This window comes from Aspergillus alliaceus (assembly GCF_009176365.1).
Source record: "Aspergillus alliaceus strain CBS 536.65 unplaced genomic scaffold BDW43scaffold_11, whole genome shotgun sequence".
NCBI lineage: Eukaryota > Fungi > Ascomycota > Eurotiomycetes > Eurotiales > Aspergillaceae > Aspergillus > Aspergillus alliaceus.
In genome coordinates this window covers 399,067-422,478 of record NW_022474694.1, presented here as the reverse complement: position 1 = coordinate 422,478, position 23,412 = coordinate 399,067, and the positions used below count along the sequence as shown (strand labels likewise).

The 23,412-nt window shown below is 46.1% G+C and overlaps 10 protein-coding genes across 10 annotated transcripts; 6 read left to right on the top strand and 4 right to left on the bottom strand.

The window, feature by feature from the left end:
• Window positions 1-324: 324 nt before the first annotated feature.
• On the top strand, window positions 325-1,440 carry BDW43DRAFT_309051 (glutathione S-transferase family protein; the record flags this gene model as incomplete). Its single annotated transcript, XM_032046631.1, has 3 exons — window positions 325-336; window positions 391-1,275; window positions 1,336-1,440. The coding sequence occupies 3 exons, from the start codon at window positions 325-327 to the stop codon at window positions 1,438-1,440; spliced, it is 1,002 nt and encodes a 333-aa protein (XP_031902555.1).
• Window positions 1,441-4,042: 2,602 nt separating this feature from the next.
• Window positions 4,043-5,439, bottom strand: BDW43DRAFT_269473 (LURP-one-related/scramblase family protein). The gene is made up of 2 exons (XM_032041234.1): window positions 5,014-5,439; window positions 4,043-4,942 (listed from the first exon to the last, which is right to left on the bottom strand). Exons 1-2 carry the CDS (start codon window positions 5,333-5,335, stop codon window positions 4,671-4,673), a joined length of 594 nt encoding a protein of 197 aa, XP_031902554.1. The 5' UTR covers window positions 5,336-5,439; the 3' UTR covers window positions 4,043-4,670.
• A 368-nt stretch (window positions 5,440-5,807) lies between these two features.
• BDW43DRAFT_298760 (Zn(II)2Cys6 transcription factor domain-containing protein) lies at window positions 5,808-7,238 on the bottom strand (the record flags this gene model as incomplete). Its single annotated transcript, XM_032044612.1, has 3 exons — window positions 5,808-6,611; window positions 6,691-7,041; window positions 7,113-7,238. 3 exons carry the CDS (start codon window positions 7,236-7,238, stop codon window positions 5,808-5,810), a joined length of 1,281 nt encoding a protein of 426 aa, XP_031902553.1.
• A 1,711-nt stretch (window positions 7,239-8,949) lies between these two features.
• On the top strand, window positions 8,950-9,222 carry BDW43DRAFT_269471 (uncharacterized protein). The gene has a single exon (XM_032041233.1). The coding sequence runs from the start codon at window positions 8,963-8,965 to the stop codon at window positions 9,146-9,148; it is 186 nt and encodes a 61-aa protein (XP_031902552.1). The 5' UTR covers window positions 8,950-8,962; the 3' UTR covers window positions 9,149-9,222.
• Window positions 9,223-10,653: 1,431 nt separating this feature from the next.
• Window positions 10,654-12,011, top strand: BDW43DRAFT_309048 (uncharacterized protein; the record flags this gene model as incomplete). Its single annotated transcript, XM_032046630.1, has 4 exons — window positions 10,654-11,044; window positions 11,100-11,179; window positions 11,229-11,489; window positions 11,682-12,011. 4 exons carry the CDS (start codon window positions 10,654-10,656, stop codon window positions 12,009-12,011), a joined length of 1,062 nt encoding a protein of 353 aa, XP_031902551.1.
• A 307-nt stretch (window positions 12,012-12,318) lies between these two features.
• Window positions 12,319-13,060, bottom strand: BDW43DRAFT_309047 (uncharacterized protein; the record flags this gene model as incomplete). The annotated part of the gene is made up of 3 exons (XM_032046629.1): window positions 12,319-12,726; window positions 12,797-12,856; window positions 12,905-13,060. The coding sequence occupies 3 exons, from the start codon at window positions 13,058-13,060 to the stop codon at window positions 12,319-12,321; spliced, it is 624 nt and encodes a 207-aa protein (XP_031902550.1).
• A 127-nt stretch (window positions 13,061-13,187) lies between these two features.
• On the top strand, window positions 13,188-13,844 carry BDW43DRAFT_309046 (dehydratase family-domain-containing protein; the record flags this gene model as incomplete). The annotated part of the gene is made up of 3 exons (XM_032046628.1): window positions 13,188-13,259; window positions 13,314-13,356; window positions 13,432-13,844. 3 exons carry the CDS (start codon window positions 13,188-13,190, stop codon window positions 13,842-13,844), a joined length of 528 nt encoding a protein of 175 aa, XP_031902549.1.
• A 1,171-nt stretch (window positions 13,845-15,015) lies between these two features.
• Window positions 15,016-16,446, bottom strand: BDW43DRAFT_298759 (putative integral membrane protein (Pth11); the record flags this gene model as incomplete). The annotated part of the gene is made up of 6 exons (XM_032044611.1): window positions 15,016-15,358; window positions 15,426-15,521; window positions 15,578-15,954; window positions 16,008-16,075; window positions 16,130-16,186; window positions 16,260-16,446. The coding sequence occupies 6 exons, from the start codon at window positions 16,444-16,446 to the stop codon at window positions 15,016-15,018; spliced, it is 1,128 nt and encodes a 375-aa protein (XP_031902548.1).
• A 2,410-nt stretch (window positions 16,447-18,856) lies between these two features.
• Window positions 18,857-20,319, top strand: BDW43DRAFT_318106 (S-adenosyl-L-methionine-dependent methyltransferase; the record flags this gene model as incomplete). The annotated part of the gene is made up of 5 exons (XM_032048648.1): window positions 18,857-19,051; window positions 19,129-19,255; window positions 19,318-19,441; window positions 19,491-19,942; window positions 20,006-20,319. 5 exons carry the CDS (start codon window positions 18,857-18,859, stop codon window positions 20,317-20,319), a joined length of 1,212 nt encoding a protein of 403 aa, XP_031902547.1.
• A 1,238-nt stretch (window positions 20,320-21,557) lies between these two features.
• On the top strand, window positions 21,558-23,166 carry BDW43DRAFT_298757 (arylsulfotransferase family protein; the record flags this gene model as incomplete). Its single annotated transcript, XM_032044610.1, has 3 exons — window positions 21,558-22,107; window positions 22,155-22,220; window positions 22,280-23,166. 3 exons carry the CDS (start codon window positions 21,558-21,560, stop codon window positions 23,164-23,166), a joined length of 1,503 nt encoding a protein of 500 aa, XP_031902546.1.
• Between the last annotated feature and the right edge of the window lie 246 nt (window positions 23,167-23,412).

Sequence of the window (23,412 nt, the reverse complement as noted above, 5' to 3'; positions counted from 1 at the left end):
TCGGCATTCCTACTGTGATCACGCAATAATCTCTAGATATATGTTTATGTCAAGTGGGGCGCGTTTTGTTTCGACCCTGACGTTTGTGGTTCTCTCGCGATGCAAGGGCATAGTTTATCATAGAATTTCCTAATCCTTTGGTTTAATTCGGGTTCCCCCTCTGGATGACGTAGCGGGCGTAGCCATCGATTGCAACATCGGTCATCAATTTGTCAGCCCCCTCAGCTCGAATGACAAATTCGAATTTGAAATCAAATACATATATTCAAATTCACTGCCGTTATATGTATTCGATCAAATCGCTTTCCGAATAAAAGAAGCAACATGGCGGGACAGGTATGTCATGCATCTTAACGGCACCAGCACCTCCATGCTAAGTAAGACCTTCAGGAGCACAACGTCTACCGTCATGCTGATGCTGATGGTCACTTTCGGCGGAAGGACTCGGTTTTCCGTTCATTTGTTTCCAGCGATCCCACGGCTGAATTCCCTGCGGAGAAAGACCGCTATGTCCTATACTTGGGTTACGGCTGCCCATGGGCGCACAGGACTAACATAGTTCGATCGCTGAAGGGCCTGGAGGAGATTATCCAACTGGTGGTTTTGGATCCCGAACTGGGGCCCGACGGATGGTTCTTCTCCGGTCGGTGGGGGTCGGCAGAAAAAGACCCTCTCTACGGATTCACGTGGTTAAGACAGTTGTATTTCAAGGCGGACCCGGCGTACGAAGGGCGGTACACTATTCCGGTGTTGTGGGACAGAAAGAAGGAGACCATCGTGAACAATGAGAGTAGCGAGATAATTCGGATGTTCTATACCGAATTTGACCATCTGCTTCCAGATGACCTGCGCGAAGTCAACAATCCGGGTGGGGGACTCTACCCTCAGCATCTAAGAAAGGAAATTGATGAGATGAATGAATGGGTCTACCATCAGATTAATAACGGAGTGTACAAGACCGGATTCGCAACAACTCAGGAAGCATACAAGGAAAATCTCTATCCGCTGTTTGAAGCGCTGGATCGCATCGAAAACCACCTGGCACAGCAAAGACACCAACCTTATCTGTTCGGCAAGCACATAACTGAGGCGGATATCCGGTTGTACACGACAGTGGCCCGGTTTGATGTAGCCTATTATCTGATCTTCCGATGTAACCTGAAAATGATCCGGCATGACTATCCACGGATCCATCTGTGGTATCGTCGCCTGTACTTCGACGAGTCCAAAAGGACGCAGGGAGGTGCCTTTAAGAATACAACTTTCTTTGATATTGTAAGTGGTATCCTTAGGGCATGTGGCTGGCTTGGAACAGTTGCTGATTACTTTTTGCAGTACAAATTTGGTTACCTGAAGGCAATGGGCAAGCGAACGGGCAGCTCGCAGATGATTATCCCTGCTGGTCCGCTGCCAGATGTCTTGCCACTGGAGGATTCATAACACATTTGTAGCTCAAGGTTAAACGATGTATTTCAAGTCTTGTCCTAATCATAAAATCTGTGCTGATATGAGGCTAAATTCGGGTAGCTGAGCACCCTTTTGGTCAATCCCATGTGAGTCCCCGAAATGCTGGAAACGTACGGCAGACTCTTGGGACAAAAAATGTCTTACTTTTGGCCCCAACCTAGTAAGCTAGCCCTTTTGTTTCAGAACTTTTTCGTGAGACACATTTCAATGACACCATTGATTCAATGTCAATGATGGGGCACATAGTGCAAATGATAGCAGCCTCGTTGATCTTGCGTCCTACGACCATCGCCAACAGTATAATATAAAGACCGTAACTCCCTGTGGGATGAGAGACTCTTATTTCAGGCATCCTTTCCTGCACAGGTTTCTAAATACCAGAGTGCAGATTATAATCGTCACAACGAAATTCACCTAAATTGCCTTTAATCTCACTGCTGGGCCTGGTTCCGTGTACTACCAGAATAGGGCGTTTCTCGGCATGGCGTGGAGGTTAATCCAATGCTTCATTATCCGTTTTCTAAGCTGGTATCTAGTGGATCAATACCAGCTTCAGCTTCGAGAACAGGTAGAGAATTGGAGATAGAGGAGAGCTTTAGCTAGTGAGGTGGATAAGGAAGGCCCTAGACTACCTTATTGGGTAGATACTCAAGGCGGTGTTGTATAGGAGCTTGAATAGCTTCGTTTTTTTGCGTTGAGATGGGAATTTGCGTTGAGGTGAGGCAGACCAACACGCCGAAGGGCGTGTGGGGCTGCTGACCTAAGAGACGGCTACTGCAAGTTTGCTCAGATTGTAATTTCTGTGGATGAAATAGGCGTTCTAAGCAGCGCTCAACCCGGAGAGAGATCTCTGAACCATTTAGTAGATTGTATAACTTCTTTTGATTCTTTTCAACCTGTAGAGAGGTCTTTGGGGGCGTGTTTTCAACACTTGAAGAGAGAGGATTCAGAGGAGATATAGTCGCTCTGTACATGTGTAGATCAGGTGCGGAGATCTCTGGCACTGGAGATAGAGCATCCTGAATAGCTTTAATTATAGAGGATCTATCTGGAGGATAGTTACTACGCTCTTTAAAGGAGTTGTGAATAACCCGCTGCTTTAAAGGTCTTCTTGCGTACAGCCACGATATCACTTAGAAAGTTCGCTTTATCTCCCGGGGGCCCGGTCCACTGCGCGATGATATTATTCGCAGTACGAAAGTGTGTTTTGTATATAAGAAAGGACTTTCCATCAAGCGGTTGACAGAGATAAGTTATATGAGGTCTAAAACTGAAGAGAAGGATCTCATAAATCTCGCAGAGTTACAGAAATTCAACTGTTTTATAGGCAGTATAACTGTCAAAGATAAGCACATGTTTTCCCCTTTCTTTGTACGATTTTGGGTCTCTTTATGAAAGTTATGAAGCTATTAGACTATACGTTCATCATCTATATAGCCCTTTTCAGAGACTGCGGTATAGAAATTTGGTAGTTCTTTATTATACCAGGCCTCCATAAATCGCTTGCCTTTAAAGATAAAAAGCGGCACCATGATCTAATTGTCTGCAGCAATATATTTAAGCGCAGTTATATTCTGAAATCTCTGCTTTCAGAAGATTATGAGCTTTTCTTCCCTTTGTACTCAGCACATTTTTGCCTTTCTATCACCTGGTTGAAATCCAGATTCATCAAAGTTATACATGAGACGATCGGGGATCTCTTTAAGCAAGCTTTTAAGCTGATTATACCAGTATTAAAGCTGCCTGATATTCTCTGTATCTAGACGCCTTTTCTCCTTTGGTCTCTGAATTTCTGGACCAATTTTTAGGTCCGGAGGAAGCCTTTTAGCAAAGCGATACGCCCACAATTCATTAATATATCACTTAGGATCATCCCGCCTCATAGCTAGATTAGCCCCATCCATTAAGCAATCTAAACGTTATAGGAAGTGTATATCAGCATTTCAGCAATCCAGCTGACCAGAGCAGCCTCTTAATACTGATTAAGCGCTGTATTTACAGGGATTCGAGTCGTACGAGGCTTTCTTTGATCATGGACGCGGCCGTGAAGTGTGCGATAGGGAACCCGACTCGCGTGATTTTTGCTATATTCTTTTTTTTTTTTTTTTTTTTTTTTTTTTGAAAACGAGCAGCTTCATATGTTCAATTGACATGTGCACCGTCAAATTTAGGCGTTTTAGGCATATTGGGCGGCTTGTATAGCTTCACAAAAATGAAAGGTTGATAATATTCCTCTACCCATCTCTAATACCGCTGCTGGTTAAGGACTCCATTTCTTCTGCTTTTTAAATTCCTTAAAATACTCGCCAGCTAGATCAGAAGATCCGCAGGCTACAGAATAGCTTTAGTGTAAAATGGAAAGCTTTCTAGTAGCCCAATTGCTTATATTCAATATCTTGAGAAGACCGCGCCAATGGCAATACATACTAATCTTCTTTTATAGCAAGGAAATAAGGCTGTATGAGCTTAAAATAAGTCAAAAATAAGCAAAAAGACAAGATAATATGCTTTATTAGGTAACACATCCTTTTATCTATACAGGAAGCTAAAATCGGGTTTAGCAACTTGATGTGCAGCTTAATGAGCAGTCTGAGCAACATACACCTATGCCTTGACGACGAGCTCCCTAACGCTGCAGTGGCTGTGGGGATAGTTGGACATACTATAAGAATTGCTATAGTAAATAGCTTTATATCCTACTACTCAGGCTAGTTGAATCCTATTTTATAGTTGAAAGGTGTAAAGGATCCGCTGTGGCCTCGCCAAATCCGCGGAACCTGGCTCACAGTCAGTCGGCAGTAACTGATCCCGGCCCTATTTGCCTTAGAATAGTCATTCGGCAGCTGCTGACTTGCCCGCATGGGAAAATGTCCTGGTGCAAAATAAGTACTTAAAGGGCGAAGGAAGATTCCAGTTAAAGCATGGGGTGTGGTCTTCAAGTTGGGAAAATGGGAAAAAGATAGACCAGACGGACATAAATGCACATCGGCGGTTCTCTGGGTACAGTAAAGCACACCGCTGCAACGACGGATAAAATCCACAATCATCACCACTCTATCTAGTCGAGATTTGCACCATTCTGGGAGAGGGTCGCATATCGCTAATGCCATAAGAAAAAAGTTCAATTGTCCGTATCAATTTATCAATAAACGACAGTGGCACAGTGGGTAGTCTCTCTCAACAAGAAAAAAAAAAAACACTGCTCAGTTCTCGTTATTCTTCTCATCAAAGCAGATGCACATTGCAGCAATGAGAGCCATATCAATACCAGGAGCAACTGAAACAGCATACGACTGCTGATCAAAGATTATATCACGGCCGCGGAATAGCTTGCGATCAATACGCGCAACCACAGAGCCCGTAGCTTCATCGACAATTTCAGCCGCACTATCCAGCCAGTTGCCGCGCATGGCCAGACTCTCGGTATTACCGGTACTCGGGGATGTGAAAGTGGCGGTCGCTTTGGATCCGAAAACTGTAAAGATGATTAGCGACTGGGTTATCGTCCCCATCCAAGGGGATTCCGGAAGTAGACGGGATCCATACGTTTAAAGCTACTTTTGACTTCTAGGAATTTCTTTCCAGCTGGTTCTTGAGCGGCAAACGTGGTATGCAGGTGAAAGTGCTCTTTCACGATGTTGAATAGGTGAGTGCCAGCCATGTCGTATACTGATTTGCGACCGGAGATCGACATGACTTTCCCTTCCACCCGTAGTAAGGGCTGGCCATTCACAAGCTTTATGGTGAAGCTATCACCGGTTAGCGAGAGGACCTTCTCTTTAAGCGCTAGCGTCTCGGTCTGTTGAGCGATGAACTGAGGGAAGATCGCTATCGGCTTGGGGACCGGGGATAGTTGCGGCGCGCCCATTTTGATTTCAGTTTCGTGTCTGGCGGTGGAAGTGATTTGTCTTCTCAAGATAGGCTGTTTTCTAGGAGGGGGGGAGGATCCAAGGCAAGCGAGAAATGGAGTTCGTACTCTGTAGATATGGTCGGTCCATGCCTTTATATCCTCCCCAAATGCGTCATTTCACCCTCAGCGGTCACAAGATTACGGGTCGCATCTCCTACCATCCGGCGAGCGGAGCATACACGGTCTCTTGATTGGCTAGTGGAAGTCTCTGCTCGCTCGTTTGGGTAGCTCGTAACCTTGTTCCTATACCTAGCGATTAAAGTGAGTTCCACCGGTGTCTGATTGGCACTCATTCCGCCAGAGGCCCCACAGATGTACAAATGGAATCATAACATTATCTACACTACGCCGAGAGTACTCCGTCGATCAGATCTAGCTAACCTATCTCTTATTAATTGGAGAGATCAGAAGGAATGGATTGTTAGAATGATCATTCCCGAGGTAACTGGTATCCACAACACGACGAAGGATACTCTAAAAATGGCCGAAGGACAGGGTCTTGCGCACCATCCAGATACATGCATATTGCAACACACTCCGGGTGAATCCTCCCTTCCACCCACGGCTCATAGTGAGACAGAGTGCACATCAGACCCATCCAGTGCGCAAGCACCACTAGCGCCCGACAATCTCTCTGTCGTAGTAGGCCCACATACTCGTGTTCCAGTCGACCGATCCACGTCGCAGCCACAGCCGCATTCTCCGCCGTTGCGGCAAGCATTAACAGGGGACTCAAGAGCTTGACAGCGTTGTAGTAAGGGTTTGACGCTGGTGTGGTGGACAGATTGTCGACCTCACAAAGCGTAGCCAGTGCTTCGTGGAACTGGTAAGGCGGGAGGGTGTACTGCCATAGCTTACCTTCCCATTCTTCACTGTGTAAAAAAGGATCTGCCCAGATGCAAGATTGTAGCAGTGGACCGGCTTCAGCAATAAGACAGGTGAGACCGCTTTGAAGGCAGAGCCAGTTTATGTCGCTGGGGTTGCCAGTGAAGACCCAGGACTCCGGAGCAGAGAACGAAGCAGGGTAGAGAGATAAGAGCCCCATAATCATGCAAGCGGCGATCAAACCATCAATGCTTTTCTGCGTGAGTCCAGATTGTAGCGCTGCTTGGAAGAGGGCGGCTGCGTTCTGTGAGAAGTGCGCCTCGGCCAGTTCGTAGACTTTGTTGCCAGAACATGTCCGGTTAATGTGAAGTGTACCGGCTGCGAGAATGGTGTACATTAAATAAGGTGCCTGGTATACCTCGTGCTCAGCGATGATATTCTGAGATTACAACCGACAGGAGGGGTAGAGCATCAATTGAAGAACAAACCTCGCAGGCGACATGTATCATCTGTGTTCTCATGACATCGCGAATCTTCAGCGTCCCAGGGCTACCATTAGCGGTTGAATCTAGGAACTGGTCAAAAGCAGCCACCGCTATTGAAAATGCCATGCTTGAGTTGCCAGTAGCCCAGGCAATCTCCTTGTTCAATCCCTCGCTGAGCCTGGTTATAAATTGCGCAACTGAAAGAGTGGGGTTTGCGCTAATTGGTCGTTCTGTCTGCATTTGCAAAACGTTGCCGCTCTGAGTCAGGATGAATGATTCTGGAGAAAGGCCAATATAGATACACCGCGCCCCATATTTCTGACATCTGTGGCAGACTGGTTGACGCTCATCACACTACCATCCCCGTTAGATGGTTCTCGCTTGTAGCAGGTGTATGAAGGGTCTTAAAACACAAGTACACTTGCCTTGACCCTCCGTCTTTTACAAGTGGTACAACCATTTTTTGAATTCTTATGTGACCGTCGTGGGTGATACTGACCCTCGTTTACTCGGAATGAGGTCTGCCACCTCTGGATTAAGTTACGGTGCATAACCTGGCTCCTCGGGTCAACAGAGATCGGCTTTAGTAACCCCATGAAGTAACCTTCGATTGTTGTCGCGAAGCGGAAGCTATTTCTGATCTAAGGTATTCTGATGTCCGAAATACTGAACAGATAAGGAGCACAGCCCACTCAGCATGAGTCTGGCCTAAAACTGCCGCCCATCCAGGCAGCCGGCGCAGTGTGCTTAAGCTGTCAGCTTCTCTAACCTCCACCACTTGAATACGAGCCGTCAGACCCACCAGGTTTCATATTGTCGAGAAAAAGAGTGGGACTCGGCCAATTTACATGGGTGACCATGGGTCTTGCACGTATTGCGGATCCCAGTTGGCGATCCTCGGCATTTGCTGGTTGTACGACTACAATCCTTCGACCACTGTCAGTCGGAAGCACAGGATCTGGCAACATTACAAGGCCTGCGCACTTAATCTAACAGCCCGGTCTGTCAGCGTCTGGGCCTACCACACTAGCCCTCCGCTCGAGTCCCTTCTCTATTGACTCCGCGGCCGAAATCGCCTTCAGGCATTCAATCCACTAGCCTAAGCCCGACCCCTACCCCGACCCAGAACCTCAGGCACACCAACCAACAGCTGTCCTTTACCTATCACCAACCACTTACCCTACCATGCTGCCTCACCTAGGCACTTGCTAATACATAGTTGAATGCCACGCCACACCACATACACCCAGTCAGATTGAACCTGGGAGCCTGACGTCTGCCCCCCCACCCCTTCCCTTCGCTGCCCAACTCTCCCCTCTATCAACGCATAAAAAGAAGATCAGATCACGGAAGAGAAGTAAAAGTTCCACTCACAAAAATTCGAGCATCATCCGCTGCGCAAATACTTACCACATTATATCCAACTAAAGCCTGCATCTCTCTATCTTATCGCAAGCAAAGAAAGATGCCCGGATACGCTGCCGCGTATGTACCGTACCGTGCACACTCTTTAATTACTTTGGCCATCAGGGACTAACTGGTCGATTACCTAGCTACAATCCACCATCCGCTCCCCAGGGACAAGTACGCTCCGCATATCATTTCGAATAAGCTATTGGTGGTCTAGATTAGGTGCTAATGATGAGAACGTACAAAGACTCAGGAATCCAATGGAGGAAAATAGGTATGCGGGACGGGATAGAGATTGTGAGAGGCGGTGCCTTATGTACGTCGAGCTTATTGAGGGACGAAGCAGTGAAAAAAGTTGAGCTTGGGCATGTTGATGGGAGAGGTGTTACTCATATGAATGAATAAAGCCTTTGCTGGAGGGGTGACATTGACATTAACATTGTTGTTGTGATCTCAGGGGCAAGATGGGCAGAATGATGCTGTATCAGCTACACGTACGTAGCCTACTGAGGACCGGATGCCATTTCAATAGATACTCAATTCTATGGACGACTCTATCGACTATCTTGACTGCTTCTTCTTCTCTACTCTACTACTAATGGGTAAAGCCTTCAGGGGCTGAAGTTGGTGATCAGCCAAGCCACTAGAATCACGTGGTCTCGTATAGATTCATATCAATTATTCTTGGTTTTTCCTGATATTCTGTTATGAATCCTTGTAGCCCAGCAAACTGGTGGAGCTCCTCCACTTTTCTCCTCAGATCAAGGTCGAATAAAAGAGACAGAATAAATCTCAGAAATCACCTCTTGCAGATAGGAAAGGAGACAATGGTTGAGCAGAGAAGAAGCCCTCATTTAAGCTGGCGATGGAGGTACTAATAATGGGCTACAGGGAGTCCAGTCACCACAGAATCACTCTCTCCCCCACTGACCACCCACACTCACCCATGCTGGTGGATAGCATCGCTCAGCTCACCTTCACTCACCCGCACTCTCCCTGTGGTTTAGCGTCTCTCACCCGTAAAGCAGCAGGCCTTCAATGGCGCATATAACTTCTGGCCGCGTTAATAATACTGGCTTAAGTACTGCTGAGCGGACGGGAAGCCCCGTTCTCCTTTCCCTATGGGCGTATGTATCATTTTTCTAAATAAAATGGCTTATATAGACGGAAGGAGGGACTGAGGATGTGCTCAAAGATGTTCCCAGTCCATCGGATGGAGAATCAATAGAGGAATGGTGGTAGCTATTGATAAGGCATGATATGGAGTAACATATGTTATCTCTTGAGGCACTATATGGAGCTCACTCTCATGGGAATCATCATCTCCTTCATGCCTGACAGTCGGAATCCGCCAACATATTTTCTTCAGCTCTACTGCATACACTGTGAAGATGAATTCAGTTTTAATGTCAGGAAGCTGTATATATATCCCTCTGAGCTCTTTATGCCGCTTAAATCTGTATATACAGCAGCCAATGAATCGGTGAAGAGCCGCTGCATATGTGACACTAAGGGGATCCGATCTGAACATGTTGCCAAGATAGGGTTTAATATGCTGACCATAGCAAACAGATTATAGGAATATACTGAGCATTCTGGGCCAGCAGAGTAAACATAGATTAAAAATATATATGGCATGTTAAGAACAGATATATAAAAACTGTCATTATCTGTATCTAGTTCTGCTTACTGTTGTTACAATCATACTTCTGATGACTTTCATATCCTGACATTAACTACAAATGCATTATCCTGGTTCTCGCTTGGTTTCCATCCAGTGGCTACCGTTATCCTTGTTATTTCCGTTTCTTGAATTTGACAGACGTACCCTACGTCGTTCGCTCATCTAGCATTGATTCTGGTTGATTTCCAGCTTGCCAATATTCCTGTCCTGCAACCTGCTGGTCGCCTGCAGCCGTTCATGGTATTGTTGCTTGTCCTGCACATACTTTCTGCTTTCCTTATTCACTTGTTGTTCCTTTCATGCGATGATGCGTACATGTCATTCACACGCAAGGTAGTCGCCTGTCGCCTTGCTGTTTCACCGTTGACACTCCATTCTCCCATCCTCTTAACGCCTGCAAACCCTCGTACACTTCTCTTCCGACCTGACATTTTCACCATTCGCGTTCCTTTCGGATCTTCGTCTCGTTTTATCATCCGTTATCTCGTCATCTTGGCCCTTACAAGTGTCACCATTTCGTCGTTGGCATCCGCTCCGGGGGAACGTCCCGTTCGATCGTTCTGCCCCTAGACGTGTGCTTGACATACTCATGTTGATGCCTTGACATCTTCAACGTACCACATGTCGTTTATGGAAGTCCGCGTAACAGAGTTTGCCTACCAAATCTGGAACTTCTACCTGTATTCTCAGAACGCGGAGGTAGCCAAACAATTTGACGACAAGACCCTACTGTGGGCTGAGTAGCTTCACCTGCATTTGACCCTCCTATCAGCGAACGACATTATATCTATCCACTGTCCTGGAATATACAGCGATCAGCAGCCCACCGAGGCGTTTTTGATCAGAATTCATCAATAAATTCATCAATAAAAATGGGTAATCATCTAGTCTTGGTCCTCCAAGGATCCAGTTCTGAACTTCGCTTTATATCTCTTTGGGCTTTTAGGGCCAAGTTCGTTCTGCAAGCAATGTGGCATATCGAATCTCCTTCTGAGGTCTCTATACCTCCACCTGATATTTACAATGAGTGCTGGAACGAGCCATCCGAAATCCGGACAGGGGTGCTACGACAACTGAAAGCCATCTGTGAAGAGATATTAGGCAGGGATAAGTTCCCGCCTACTTTCTGGGCATTCTGCCAGGTTGCCGACATTACAAGGCTAGAAGAAATGATTAATGATGTAGACTCGGCTGATAGTCCTAGAATCGGACGACTTTTACTAGAACCAACGATTAAGGATTGCGATTCTATAATTGACCAATGTAAGTCCTCCACATCTTACATTGGAGAGAAGATTTAATTTTAAGTCTTTATCAGGGCTCCAAAATATAAGTGTTCGCAAGAGTTCAAACTCTGGTACAAGTCATTCAGAGCGCTCGGACAGAGCAACTCGTAATGTTTGTAATCTTATTCTAAATCTACTTGACTTTGCTAATGACTCAACAGTGCAAGAAGCGAGACAACTACAAGTGTATTCTGACCGAGACACCGGACCCAGCGGCCGCCCATATATATCCAAATTGCCTTCTCAAAGCCTCCACACGCCAACCGAGAACCGTTGGAAGATTCTGGGATATCATGAACGTATTTTGGGATGAGGGTCGCGTACAGAGATGGAAAGCAGAAATTTTTGGTAACGAAAGCAGCCTACAAAAGCCTCAGCATGGATGCTTTAACATGCTGAGTCTCGACAAATACGCATACATTGTGAGGTAGTGGCCGATTTGCGCTTCGACCAATGGAAAACGCCGATTCTAGGACCCTAACGCTTCAGTTTTACTGGCAAAAAGGATTATCAGATGCAGTGGCTGAAGTTGATCTCATGACCGATCCCTTATCCTCTCGTAGGCTATATGGTGCCAAGGGAAATTCTTTAGCAGATCTTACTGGCATATACAGGATAATGGAGAGCCAGTGTTCAAAACTATTGCTTCCGGTGATGTTTTCACCCTCATTACCAACAACCCTGAGACTATGCCACTCCCGAGCCAGCCGTCACTGGAAATGCAGTGGTATCTCCAGCGAATTGCAGGATTGAGTGGCGCCGCGGAGGCGGAAGGTAATTCAGGCGATAACGATGATGACGCAGGCACTACAGCCCTCCGCAATGCCGCTATACAGCGTACTAGAAGTATCTATAATTGGTTGGGGGTTTTCACTTATGATGATGAAGGCTTTACAGTCCAACAGCCGCCGATTCAGGTCCGGCAGGTTATGATACACTCGTGATACTGCCTCGGCCCAAGAATGTTCCACAATTGCCTCTATCTTGCTCCAAGCTGTAATATATGGTAGATGGGTAATGAGTAGCGGCACTATATTAATGAGAAGAAATGAGAAGCAGATAGAAGGAAACTTAGTGTGTATTCCGTCATAAGTTTAGTAGTTAACGTCTTCGGACAGCGAACAGGCCATGGTAGCGAGCGGACCACCTCTGTATTCCATGAAAAATGGCCCACCTGAAAAGCCTGATGTTTTAACTATGATCCGAAGCCATATCTGTCAAGGCTTTACAGGGTAGAAGAGCTGGGCAGAGTCAAGACACGCGTTTTGAGGTCAACTGTACCTGCCAGTTTGCTAAAGGGGCGAGCACCCGCCGGCCTTTTCCACAATGGACCCGTATCACCGCTATCCATGGTGAAAAGATCAGGCGGATATCCATCACAAAAAGCACCATTATCTCGCCAATTGGATACGCGGGTTTCAGACTCAACATGGGGTACAGGACGCAGGTCTCCAGGGATTCTTTCAACTTGGTCGAATTACTTATATGCAATTGATAAGCACAGACTTTTGCATCAATGAAGTCGCCACCATCTCCAGTTTGTTGTTTCCGCCTCACCCATAACTCCTTATCGGTGCTCTCAGAACCGTTGACGGTCAATACCGGTGGATCACGCAGCGGTACCTCCCAAACCTTCAGCTTGTAATTGCCACAGTCTGCCTGTCCGGAGAATATATTGAAAGACCAGCCATGCTTAGGAAAAGTGAGTCAGGCACTGAGAACAACACACGAAGTCTTCAATATCAAAGAGGCTGCCCTGAGAAAGGGGGAATGACGAGTGTGGGCATTGCTAGCATGGGTTAGCTCAATATTAATAGCCCGTATCCGACTCACTTACATGATCAATGGCATGGATTTTCCCCTTGTATTTGAGCACAAGCACCTGGTCCTTCAGCTGTCGTGGTAGATCAATGTCTGCTTTGACCGGAGGCCCAGTGTTTGTGTTAGGGATGCTGAAAGCTTTTACAGCTCGGCGCGATGCGGGAGCAGTCATTAGCTAGACTAAGTTCTAGAAACGCAGAGGTCAGGCCAATCAGATGCCAGGCTGCTAGTAATGGCTGTTGTATAAAGGGGTCCATCGCTGTTGCATAATTATAGCTATTGAGACACTTGGTATGACGATGACAGGGAGTAATAGGACTCCCGCCGAAGATCTGGCTAAGAGGGTTGAGTGTGAGCAGATTAGGGAGACGGTTAGGAACTTCCCCATGAAGGATATTCGGCTGATGGATATTCTTACACGCTAGGCATTTGAGAATGCCATGATTGTTGTCAATATTATAGGTGGTAGTACGAATGCTGTGTTGCATTTGATTGCTGTCGCCGGCTCTGTTGGCGTCAAGTAGACAATTGACGACTTCCAAGCTGTATCTGACAAGACGCCATTCTTGGCTGACTTGAAGTCCTCCGGCAAATATGTCATGCACGATCTGTATAAGGTCGGTGGCACGCCTGCTCTCCTGAAGTTCCTCCTCAAGGAGAGACTGATTAATGGCTCGAGAATCACGATTACGGGGGAAACGATGAAGGAGAATGTTGCCTTGTGGCCTGATTTCTCTGTGGCCCAGCCCATCATCCACCCTCCCAGTAGCCCCATCAAGCCCTCCGGCCACCTGCAGATCTTGCGCGGATCGTTAACGCCAGGTGGGTCCGTCGGCAAGATCACTGGACAAGAAGGTCTACGGTTCGAGGGAACAGCCAAGTGCTACGACTATAAATATGCGTTCATCGAGGCACTCGAGAAGGACGGGATTAAGAAGGGAGAAAGACAGTCGTAATCATCCGGTAGGAAGAATCGAAGGGCGGATCCGGCATGCCCGAGATGCTCAAGCCGAGCGCAGCCATTATGGGCACCGGCCTTGGAAATGATCCCTCACCGTTCACTGATGGACTATTTTCTGGTGGGAGCCATGGTTTCTTGATCGGTCACGTTGTTCCAGAAGCGATGGAGAGTGGTCGATTGCGCTGGTCAAGGACGATGATAAGGTTGTTATTGATGCGGAGAAAAGGGTGGATGACAAAGAAAACGGCCAATTATTCACTGTAGACAGATTCATAAACTTATTGCGCAAAGTCGTCTGCTAGTATCTGACTGGTAGTTGGACTCGTGGAGAGATGATGGTAGTTTGTGGAGCTATATATTGCGAATGTGGAAAATCACGCTACTTAATTAGCTGAGATTAATTTTTAGAAGCTTTTAGTACTATTTCTCGTAAAAGTCTACACCGTTCCTAGTATCATATCCCCTTTCTACCGCTAGTAAAACTGATTATTCGAACAGCCCTTCTAACCGCCGCGACAAGTTCGATTGCTATAGAAACCCTGGCTGGCTACCATGGCCGAGAAATCTCCTACAGTGAAACAATAGTTGTGCGATACATTTGTAAAAAGAGAAAAGAGAAATATATTTTTATTCCGGAACCTGATTTCTCTTGGGCTTATTGCAAGTGTTCTGTTGATAGATTTGTCATATGTGTAGAAAAGTGGAACGGAGGCTCTCGACATGCATATATCGCGGCAAAATGGGAAAAGTAGTGCCTCTGAAGGTCGCATAAATCCGGCTTACTCCGTCCGCACTAGAGCATCGAATGGATCAGCGTCCTGGCGATCAATATCTTCCCTCAGAATAGAACTCGCACGGATACATGAATGCTCCGTCCGATATGCAAGGGATAGAATCACGCCATATTTCCGAACAAGCCCGGAGAAAGAAAAGCAAACAAAACACTAATGGAGTTAATGCTGTATATCTACGCTTGAGCTAGATGGCGACCTTGTCCATTGTTTCGTATATGAATAGCGCGTAGTGAATACATATGAGAGAATGAAAGAATATCCCAAATGGTGTTATAGACGGTCGAGTGAGCATGCCGCGCACCGACATCATAAACTAAGAACCACCTTGAAGGTCTCGTCGGGGGCCACATAGTCCTATTGAGTGAGACTATGTTAGGCATGATGACTATAATCTTTATCATATGTTACCGGATAATCTGTTGACTTATAGATCCTCTGCGGGTCATCGTTTCCATCCGGCTTCACTAGTTCTTGAACACTTTCGGAGTTCTTTTGGCTCTCAGGATCCTGTGTTGTGAGCTGAGTATTGTTCAGAGTTGTCAGATGGTCCCAGTTCCTGATCTTCCTGCGTGGCTTCAGGGAATAGCTACCGCCTGAGCCCTTGTAGTTATTGCTTCTGTCGATGCTACTGAAGATCCGTGGGAAGGAACGCGCCAGCAGCGGTCGCATAGTTGGGAGACAAGCGCATATTATACCAACGTTTATTTCAATCATGCTATGACCACAATTAATATACTTCCTTACGGTACGGAGGTACAAAGCCAGTGACGGATGAGACATACCACCAATTTGCAAGGGTGACCTTGAAGTGCGTAAAATCATTGCTGGATATATACGGCATCATCGTGATGATTCGGAGAATCGCCACGATGCAAGCGCTAGAAAAGCATTATTAGCTGCGACTGTACTCTGGATGGGGCTTGAGCGTACTTACAATGAGCCCGTTCCAAAGACTACCATCAAGAGCATCCTTTGCCTTAGTGATGTTTGTAACGACCAGCATAGTTTTATTGGGAGAATCAAGGTGACAACGTCAGAGAACACATTGAAGGCTGCATTGGCGTAGACGAACGCGAACGCGTCGACACATTTAGCCCCCTTAATAGTAATGTCCCACATAGCCTGCACTGGAATACACCCCATGGTGAAGATGAAGATGCTGAGCAGACTGTACACGGCAACAAATGTCATGATAGCAAACGTCATTTTGCGGAAGAGTTTGTCGGGGTTAAGTCTGAGATAGAATAGAAGAATCGCGGTTTTGACGAACCAGACACCGAGAGCATAGATACCTTCTTCTGCGAGGTCATACTGTTCTTGGTTAGCACATCGTCAGTGTTTGGGGACTTAAGTGAAGTTCACACCTTCTTGAAAGGGGTAAGTTTATCAAGATGTAAGTCCCAGATATGTACCCCGTATCCATTCCGAATATCTTCGCGAGTCAGATCATATCTAAGTGCAGTGATATGGGGCTAATTATACATACTGATCAGGCTGAGAATGGCAAATATCCACGCACATATCTGTCCAACAATACAGCAAACTATAAGGGAGATTAGTAACTAACAATCAGAAATGCGACAAGGCGAGTAGGCGACGAAAGGAATGAAGCGTACAATCATCCAGGCCGGACGTTCTCAAAAGGACAAGGCGGGTATATAACCGAAGAAGTAAGATGAGTGTTGCAGACGAGCACATTGCGATGCTAACAGAATAGATCTTGAACTCAGATCCCTCGGGATTGTCAAAATTAGGTGTAACTCCGGGTGGTGGAGGGGCGGCTGGTATTTTGCTCAAATTCATGATGGCCCGCAGATGTCGAGTTGGAAATCTTTGGGCCTTGGGCTGGAGCAGTGTACACCAGGTGATGAATTAATAAAATAAGGTACGTCCCAAAGGTGGACAATCTTTAAGCCGAACCAAATTTCTGACGCGAAGGGGTTCATTGTTATATCTATAATATTGCCCTTATAACTGCATTGGTGATATATCAACTGAATGTACTGATGCATTCTCGATAGGGTTCGGACCTCATCCAGTCACGACATCCATAGCACAAGCACGGACTGATCTTCGCAACATCAGCATCTCCGGAAGAATTCAAAATGTGCGCCATTACCATTTCTCTGGCTGCAGCAGTGTAAGCCTTTGGAATACATTATGCATGTAGATCATCGGCGCCAGTAATGCGTCGCAGACTGCAGGGGTGCATTCCGATACTCAATAAAGGCGCTAATAATATTCAACCGTCTCGGCCGCAAAGCTATCTATGTCATCAGTATGGCTCTAAACTCTAGACCATTTGATTATACGATAGATCATATTTCATCTAAACAAACAAATACGAAGCTATTCAGAAAGGCTTTTTGAACCCCTATTCCTGATCCCTGGTGTTCTTGATTATAGAGTCCTCACAGAAAGCTTACACTCCAACACTATACGCGGTCAATTTTATGATATTAGAACCCATGTTCAGGCGCTTACTGTATATACTGGCGGCGCCCCTATCGCACAGCTTAAAGTTAATACTAGCCTGCCTTGAGAGTCCATCTATTCCTAGAACCAAAAGGCGAAAGTACGCGATTTTAATTCTACCGTTAAGTGCTAAAATTTCATTACATTCAAGGCAACAGGCGTACAGACTGACAGCCAAGTAAAGCTTCTACTTAATAACTTATTATAAAAGCTATACCGAAAGATGGAAACGGCGGTGGGAAAACCTATAAAGTACTATTAAAGTAGGTATATCTACAATCCCAGCTTAGCACATTCCTGAAAAGAACAGCTTCCATTTAGTTAAGAAAATTAGTAATTCTAGCCATCTAGAAAAGACAAAGAAAAGAATATTTGTATTTCTACCTCATCTACAGTAATTAAACCTTGCATAGTTAGAAGAATATTACTTTTAGCGACAAGTCTGTCTCCTGTGACTTACTTCGGTCAACAGTGTGGGGGGGATACACGTATAGAGCAAAAGGAATTAAAAAACATGACCCTGATAGTACACATCATTCCTACAAGACCTAGATAGAGTTCATACCCTGGGGCTCTTTTGTATACAGTGAAGAAGGGCCTATTCACATCTATCAAACACAAACTGTAGACTGAAAAATTCAGATAGAGAGAACTTCCAAATCTCTGAATCAACAGTTTAAACCGCTTTTTTAAAAAGAAAGGAAGCTACAGTACTCCGTAGGGCCTAATCGATTACTCTGCACCGGGAGTTCAACAAGTAGAATTACACCTCGTTTTTTGCCTTGAAAAGCGGCTTGCCCTTGTCTACTAGTACTAGATGCTACTCAACGGACTGATACAATAGTGTACTACTACGGCTCTTTCCACATTGAGTATCTCGTACAGATTACACAGCGTGAACATACTTGAACTTAGGGATATATATTGGGTGTTGATGTGCACTCGCTGCTTGTGGCGCAATGTAACATTCCGCCGGTTCCAATTCTACAGATCCGAACAGCAGGTGGTAGGGAGATCTACTACGAAGACAAACCGCCATCCCGCGGGTGGCATATCAACCGAGACGCCACAAAGGTAAATGCTCCACACGATACTATTAGTTGGCTTAGTGGCATGGTAATAACATCCTGACCTATGCTGTATTGGGTAAAGATAGTCACTCAGGCGGGGTTAGAAATGGATATGTCAGAACTGCCGATACTACAGTACGGGAGTCGATAGTTTTCATGATTCAGTATCGGAAAAAGCATTGATCTTCTTGGAGAATAATATCACTCAACCTTATTCAGGGACAGATGATCTGACCTACACGCTTTCGGGGAAGAGATCGTCTTGTTGAATCTATGTATACTCTTTGAATATGCAAGCGAGGTCGATCGTCGCCTCATTACGAGGTCGCGATTAGAAATTGGAGATTTGAGTTACGCTACGCCCCTGAACTTTGGCTATAGTTTGAAGTGGAGCAGCAAATTTTGACATCTCAATCGATCTAGGTCAACAACCTTACACGGCCAGGGTGAGTTCTGGAATTGGGACGATCCCATTTCGCACCCCTGCTGTTTCAAGGCTGATGGTTGGTGGTGCATCACATCTAGACCACTCATACTCCACATTGCAGCCATGTATAAGTTACTTCTCATGTCCGAACATGACCGGGGTTCGTGTCAGCAAGCATACGTCCTTTGCTACTTCCATTGTTACTTCGATTGTTCTCAGTTCTTGATTCTCTCTGCTTGAAATGGCTAGGACATATCCAAACGATGACCTCATCCAGGATGACCTGGATCAGGTTATCGTGGCTGTTGCCCGGTATAAGGAGCGGTCATCGGAAGCCGACAGTTTCGACGCCAAATATGACCTGATGGCGAAAACCGCGCGCCTTTACCAAACCATTCGCGGACCTGCAGATATGGTTTTTGCCAATTTCGAGAACGTACGCACAGGCGAATAACAGGACTTACTATCCCCGACTTCAGGGTATCTGTTACTAACTGCCGACATGTAAATTAGGCTGCGAATATTGGAGCTATTAGAGCACTTCTTGAAGCTGGCGTCTTTCACGCCATCCCAACCGGGGGGAAGAGCATCTCTGCCAAAGAGATATCAGAAACGACAATGGTAGATAAGGACGTAATTGGTATGTGGGAATGACACTCTTCACCATGGCCGATGGTAGGACATATCTAATTAGGAAGATAGTACGACTCATGCGGGCTGTCACGCCGCTCGGGCCTTTCCGTGAGACTGGGGTGGAGCAATACGCTCACACCCCATTTTCGGAAATGTATATGGCCCCTCAAATGATGGCGGTCTTTAAGTTGATGTGAGTAGCCACTGGCGGCTAACCACACTCACTTAATTAACATTCCCAGGGTTGACGAATACTTCAACCCTATGTTGAGAAACCATGAGTTTCTGCGCCAACAAAATTGGAAAAACAACTTCCGTCTGCGTAGTAATCCGTATACGTTCGCTCATAATTGCGAAGGGGAAACCATGTTCGAACATATAGCAAAATTCCCGGATCGCTTCACCTGTTTCAACGAAGCCATGGTGGCACAGGATTCCGGGCTAATCGCAATTGGTCTTTACCCCTTTGCTGAGCAATTGGGTGACTTGGCCAACGACGATACGGCTACTATTGTTGACGTAGGAGGTGGTCGCGGCCACATTTTACGTCAGATCAAACAAAGTGCTCCAGAGTTGAAAGGTAGATTCATTCTGCAGGATCAAGCCAGTGTAATTGCCGATAATGGAATGGAAAAGCAACCACATGGCATTGAGACCATGGCTCATGATTTCTTCCACCCACAGCCAGTTAAAGGTATATGAAACTGCCCTGCTGCCTTTCCGCAATGTGTTGGTTTTGTGGCTGACTGTTCTACAGGGGCGCTAGTTTATTATATTCGGCGATGCCTTCATGACTGGCCTGACGAGCCAGAGTCAAGACAGATCTTGGAAAGCTTGGCGGCAGCTATGGATCGCGAAAGGTCCAGAATGCTAATCACTGAATATATTCTACCCGATGTGGGCTCCAACATGTTTCATGCGTGGATGGATCACACAATGATGGCATTCGGTGGACGTGAACGCACGGAAAAGGACTGGGAGCGCCTGCTTGATAGATCCGGTCTGAAGCTAGTCAAGGTGTGGAGGGCCCCAGGAATCCCCGTCGGTGTCATTGAAGCTCACTTGAAGTGAGTGTGTCATGTTATTTGATTAAACATAGCTTGCACATGGTCAGCTCCTCTCAATAATTATATCCCTATGGCTATCTGGCAGGTGTATGCTGCATATCTCATGTACGAGTGGAAATGTATACCGTTTCCATCTTAGATTCTCCCGGATCCATGCACATAAGTAATAGTGCTGTCTAGTCACATCTTGCTCTATTTCCTTTCTTTCCTTTCTGATAACATACCGTAGTGCATAAATGGCCAGGATCTTACTTCGCTTGTAGCTTTCCTTGGTATCGTTACTAGCGAAGGTTACATGTCTTCGGGTATGGTGATGTCTTCGTCCACGCATCTCACCCACCTAAGAACGGTTTTCGGCGTCTTTTAGTACCAAGTACAGTACCGTTTGCCGGATCCGACAATGATACCAATCAATGTTTGGGGATGTTCGGGGATAGTAACATAAATACCTACCCTATTCCCCATGGGAGGCCTTTTCCTATTTACCTAATCATGTAGCTGGACAGCGGGTGTCCAACTCTATCTAAACAAACTGATTTGATGAGCTTAATTCGAATCTGGATTCTAGATGCGGATCTTTGATTTCTATGAAGCCCAGTAGACATTGTAGTATTATCATGAAGCCCTGTATAGCAAGCCAAACACATGAAACGACGAGATACTAATAGACATGCCATGCGCGGCCCTCCAGTTCGCGTTATAAATATATCGCATCCAACGGCAACACAATTATTCGATTATCTACGAGTAAATGATCAATGTGTGAATCGCCAAACGATCTAAGACGGCTCCCGAGAAAAAAATGATATTAGCAGTGGAATGTGCATCGAGCGATGGCATTGACAGATATGGTCTAGAAGTAGTAACGCGTGTTAACTTCATCTTGGCGAGATCGCGTCATCAACGAAGGCGATGATACAAGTACGAGCCAACCTATCTCGGTAGAGAGATTTATCAATTCGAAGCCGTGTGCATTCGGCAGTCACAGACCGGCTACCGCCTAGGCTGCATGCCAAATCGATAATTGCTCACGCTCTTCGACAATGGCGTTATCAAGCCATATCCAAGATGTAAACAATCCCGCCAGTCACAGCAGCCCCAGAAGATGTTCAATCATTATGGCGAGCGCATCATTTATAAATGTCGATGCGACCCAACTGATGACACGTAGAATGTTCAGACAGCGAAGGGAGTTTCCAGCCTAATATCTGTTAACTCTAACATTGCACCCCGGGTAGGACCATGGGATATTTTTCCCAATTCAGCCTGCTTCTAGCAGCAACAGTGGGCCATCCATTCAGTGAAACAGGTGGGCGGTATCTATCTCGTCCGGACTTCACGCCTCCTACACTAAATATCACTGTGCCAGCGCCCAATGCAAATGGCTCCGAATATGTTTTTGTCGCTCCTTATTCAGACTCTATCCAACAGGGCGGGGCATACATTTATAGAAAGGATGGCGATCTAGTGTGGTCAGGCATTGGATACTACGCTGGATTTGTTGGGAACTTTCATCCGACTATATACCAAGGGAACACCGTGCTCCAAGCCTATCAGGGAACTATAGACTTAACACATGGTGAGGGAGTTGGTCAACATGTGTTGCTAGATCAAAGCTATAAGCATGTCGTGACTGCAAAGACTGGGAACCATCATATTCCGTCTATCCACGAATTTACCGTTGTCAATGGCGAGTCTGCCCTGGTTGAGATTTATGTTCCTACTGTTGCAAACCTGACAGAATATGGCGGAAACTCATCTCAGCAGTGGCTAGGAAATGGGCTATTCCAAGGTTCGTAAGCTCAAGGTTGTACGATTATATCATCTAACAAAGAACAGAATTTGATATTCGTACTGGGGAGCTTGTTTTTGAATGGAATTCCCTGGATCATCTGGACCCTGCAAGTTTGTTCTGCTTTGCCCTGCGTGTTTCAATGTTCGTTCTCTGACACAAAAGCATCTAGATTCCTGGAATCCCCTAGGCTCATCTCCAGGTAACAGTGGACTTTCCACCGCCCAAACATGGGATTACGTTCACCTAAACAGCGTCGACAAAGATGATGAAGGAAACTACCTCATTTCATCGCGGCATTTCAGTACAATCTATAAGATAAACGGAACCGATGGCTCCATAATATGGCGGCTCGGAGGAAATCACTCCACCTTCACCCAAGACTTCACTTTCGGGTTCCAGCACGACGCCCGCTGGCGATCACAGTCAGACAATATCGAAGTGATATCCTTTTTCGACAACTCCGGAAACGACAAAACGACCATCAACGATGTCTCAAGAGCGTTGATAGTCCAGCTTAACCATACGGATAGTACTGCGAGTGTTGTCCGCAAAGCCACTGCACCATGTGACCTACAGGCTCGGTCTCAGGGTAACGCGCAGTTCCTTCCGAACGACCGGTTATTCGTTGGCTGGGGGTCCGCAGGCGCATTTACCGAGTTCAATGCCGACAACGAAGTTTTGTATCATGCTTTCATCCAGGATGCTGTTAGCTATCGTGCGTTTCTGGCAAATTGGACTGGTACCCCGACGGAAGCCCCGGTTCTTGCGACGTATGTAGATTCTGCGAATACTACTACATTTTATGTTTCATGGAATGGAGATACCGAGACTCGGGTTTGGAGGTTTTACGAGATCCATGCGGGTGCGCTAGGCGATAGAACCCAATACCTTGGAGAGCGAAATAGAAAGTCGTTTGAAACGAGGTTCGCTTGGGACAGCGGGTATCGTTTGAATAGCAGTGTGAGATTCTACGCGGAAGCTGTGGGAAGTAAAGGGGAGGTCCTTGCACGTACCCCCCCCTCTCCTGCGGCTGAGTTCATCGAGTTAAAGGGTTGAACTTCGGACGAAGACGATGACTTATTATCTTAATATTTATCACAGGATAGACCTTCTAAATAAATATTCACGACATATCCATTAACCTACCGAAGGGGAACAGTCTTCATATCCTATACTTGTATGAATCTTAGAACAAACCTTTGTGAGCCCTGAGGTCAGAGTATATTGTCTAAAAGTATAAGTCGAAAGCATTCATGGGTGGGTCAGAAGGTGATTTGTCGTCCCTCTTTAGCCCCTTGCCCT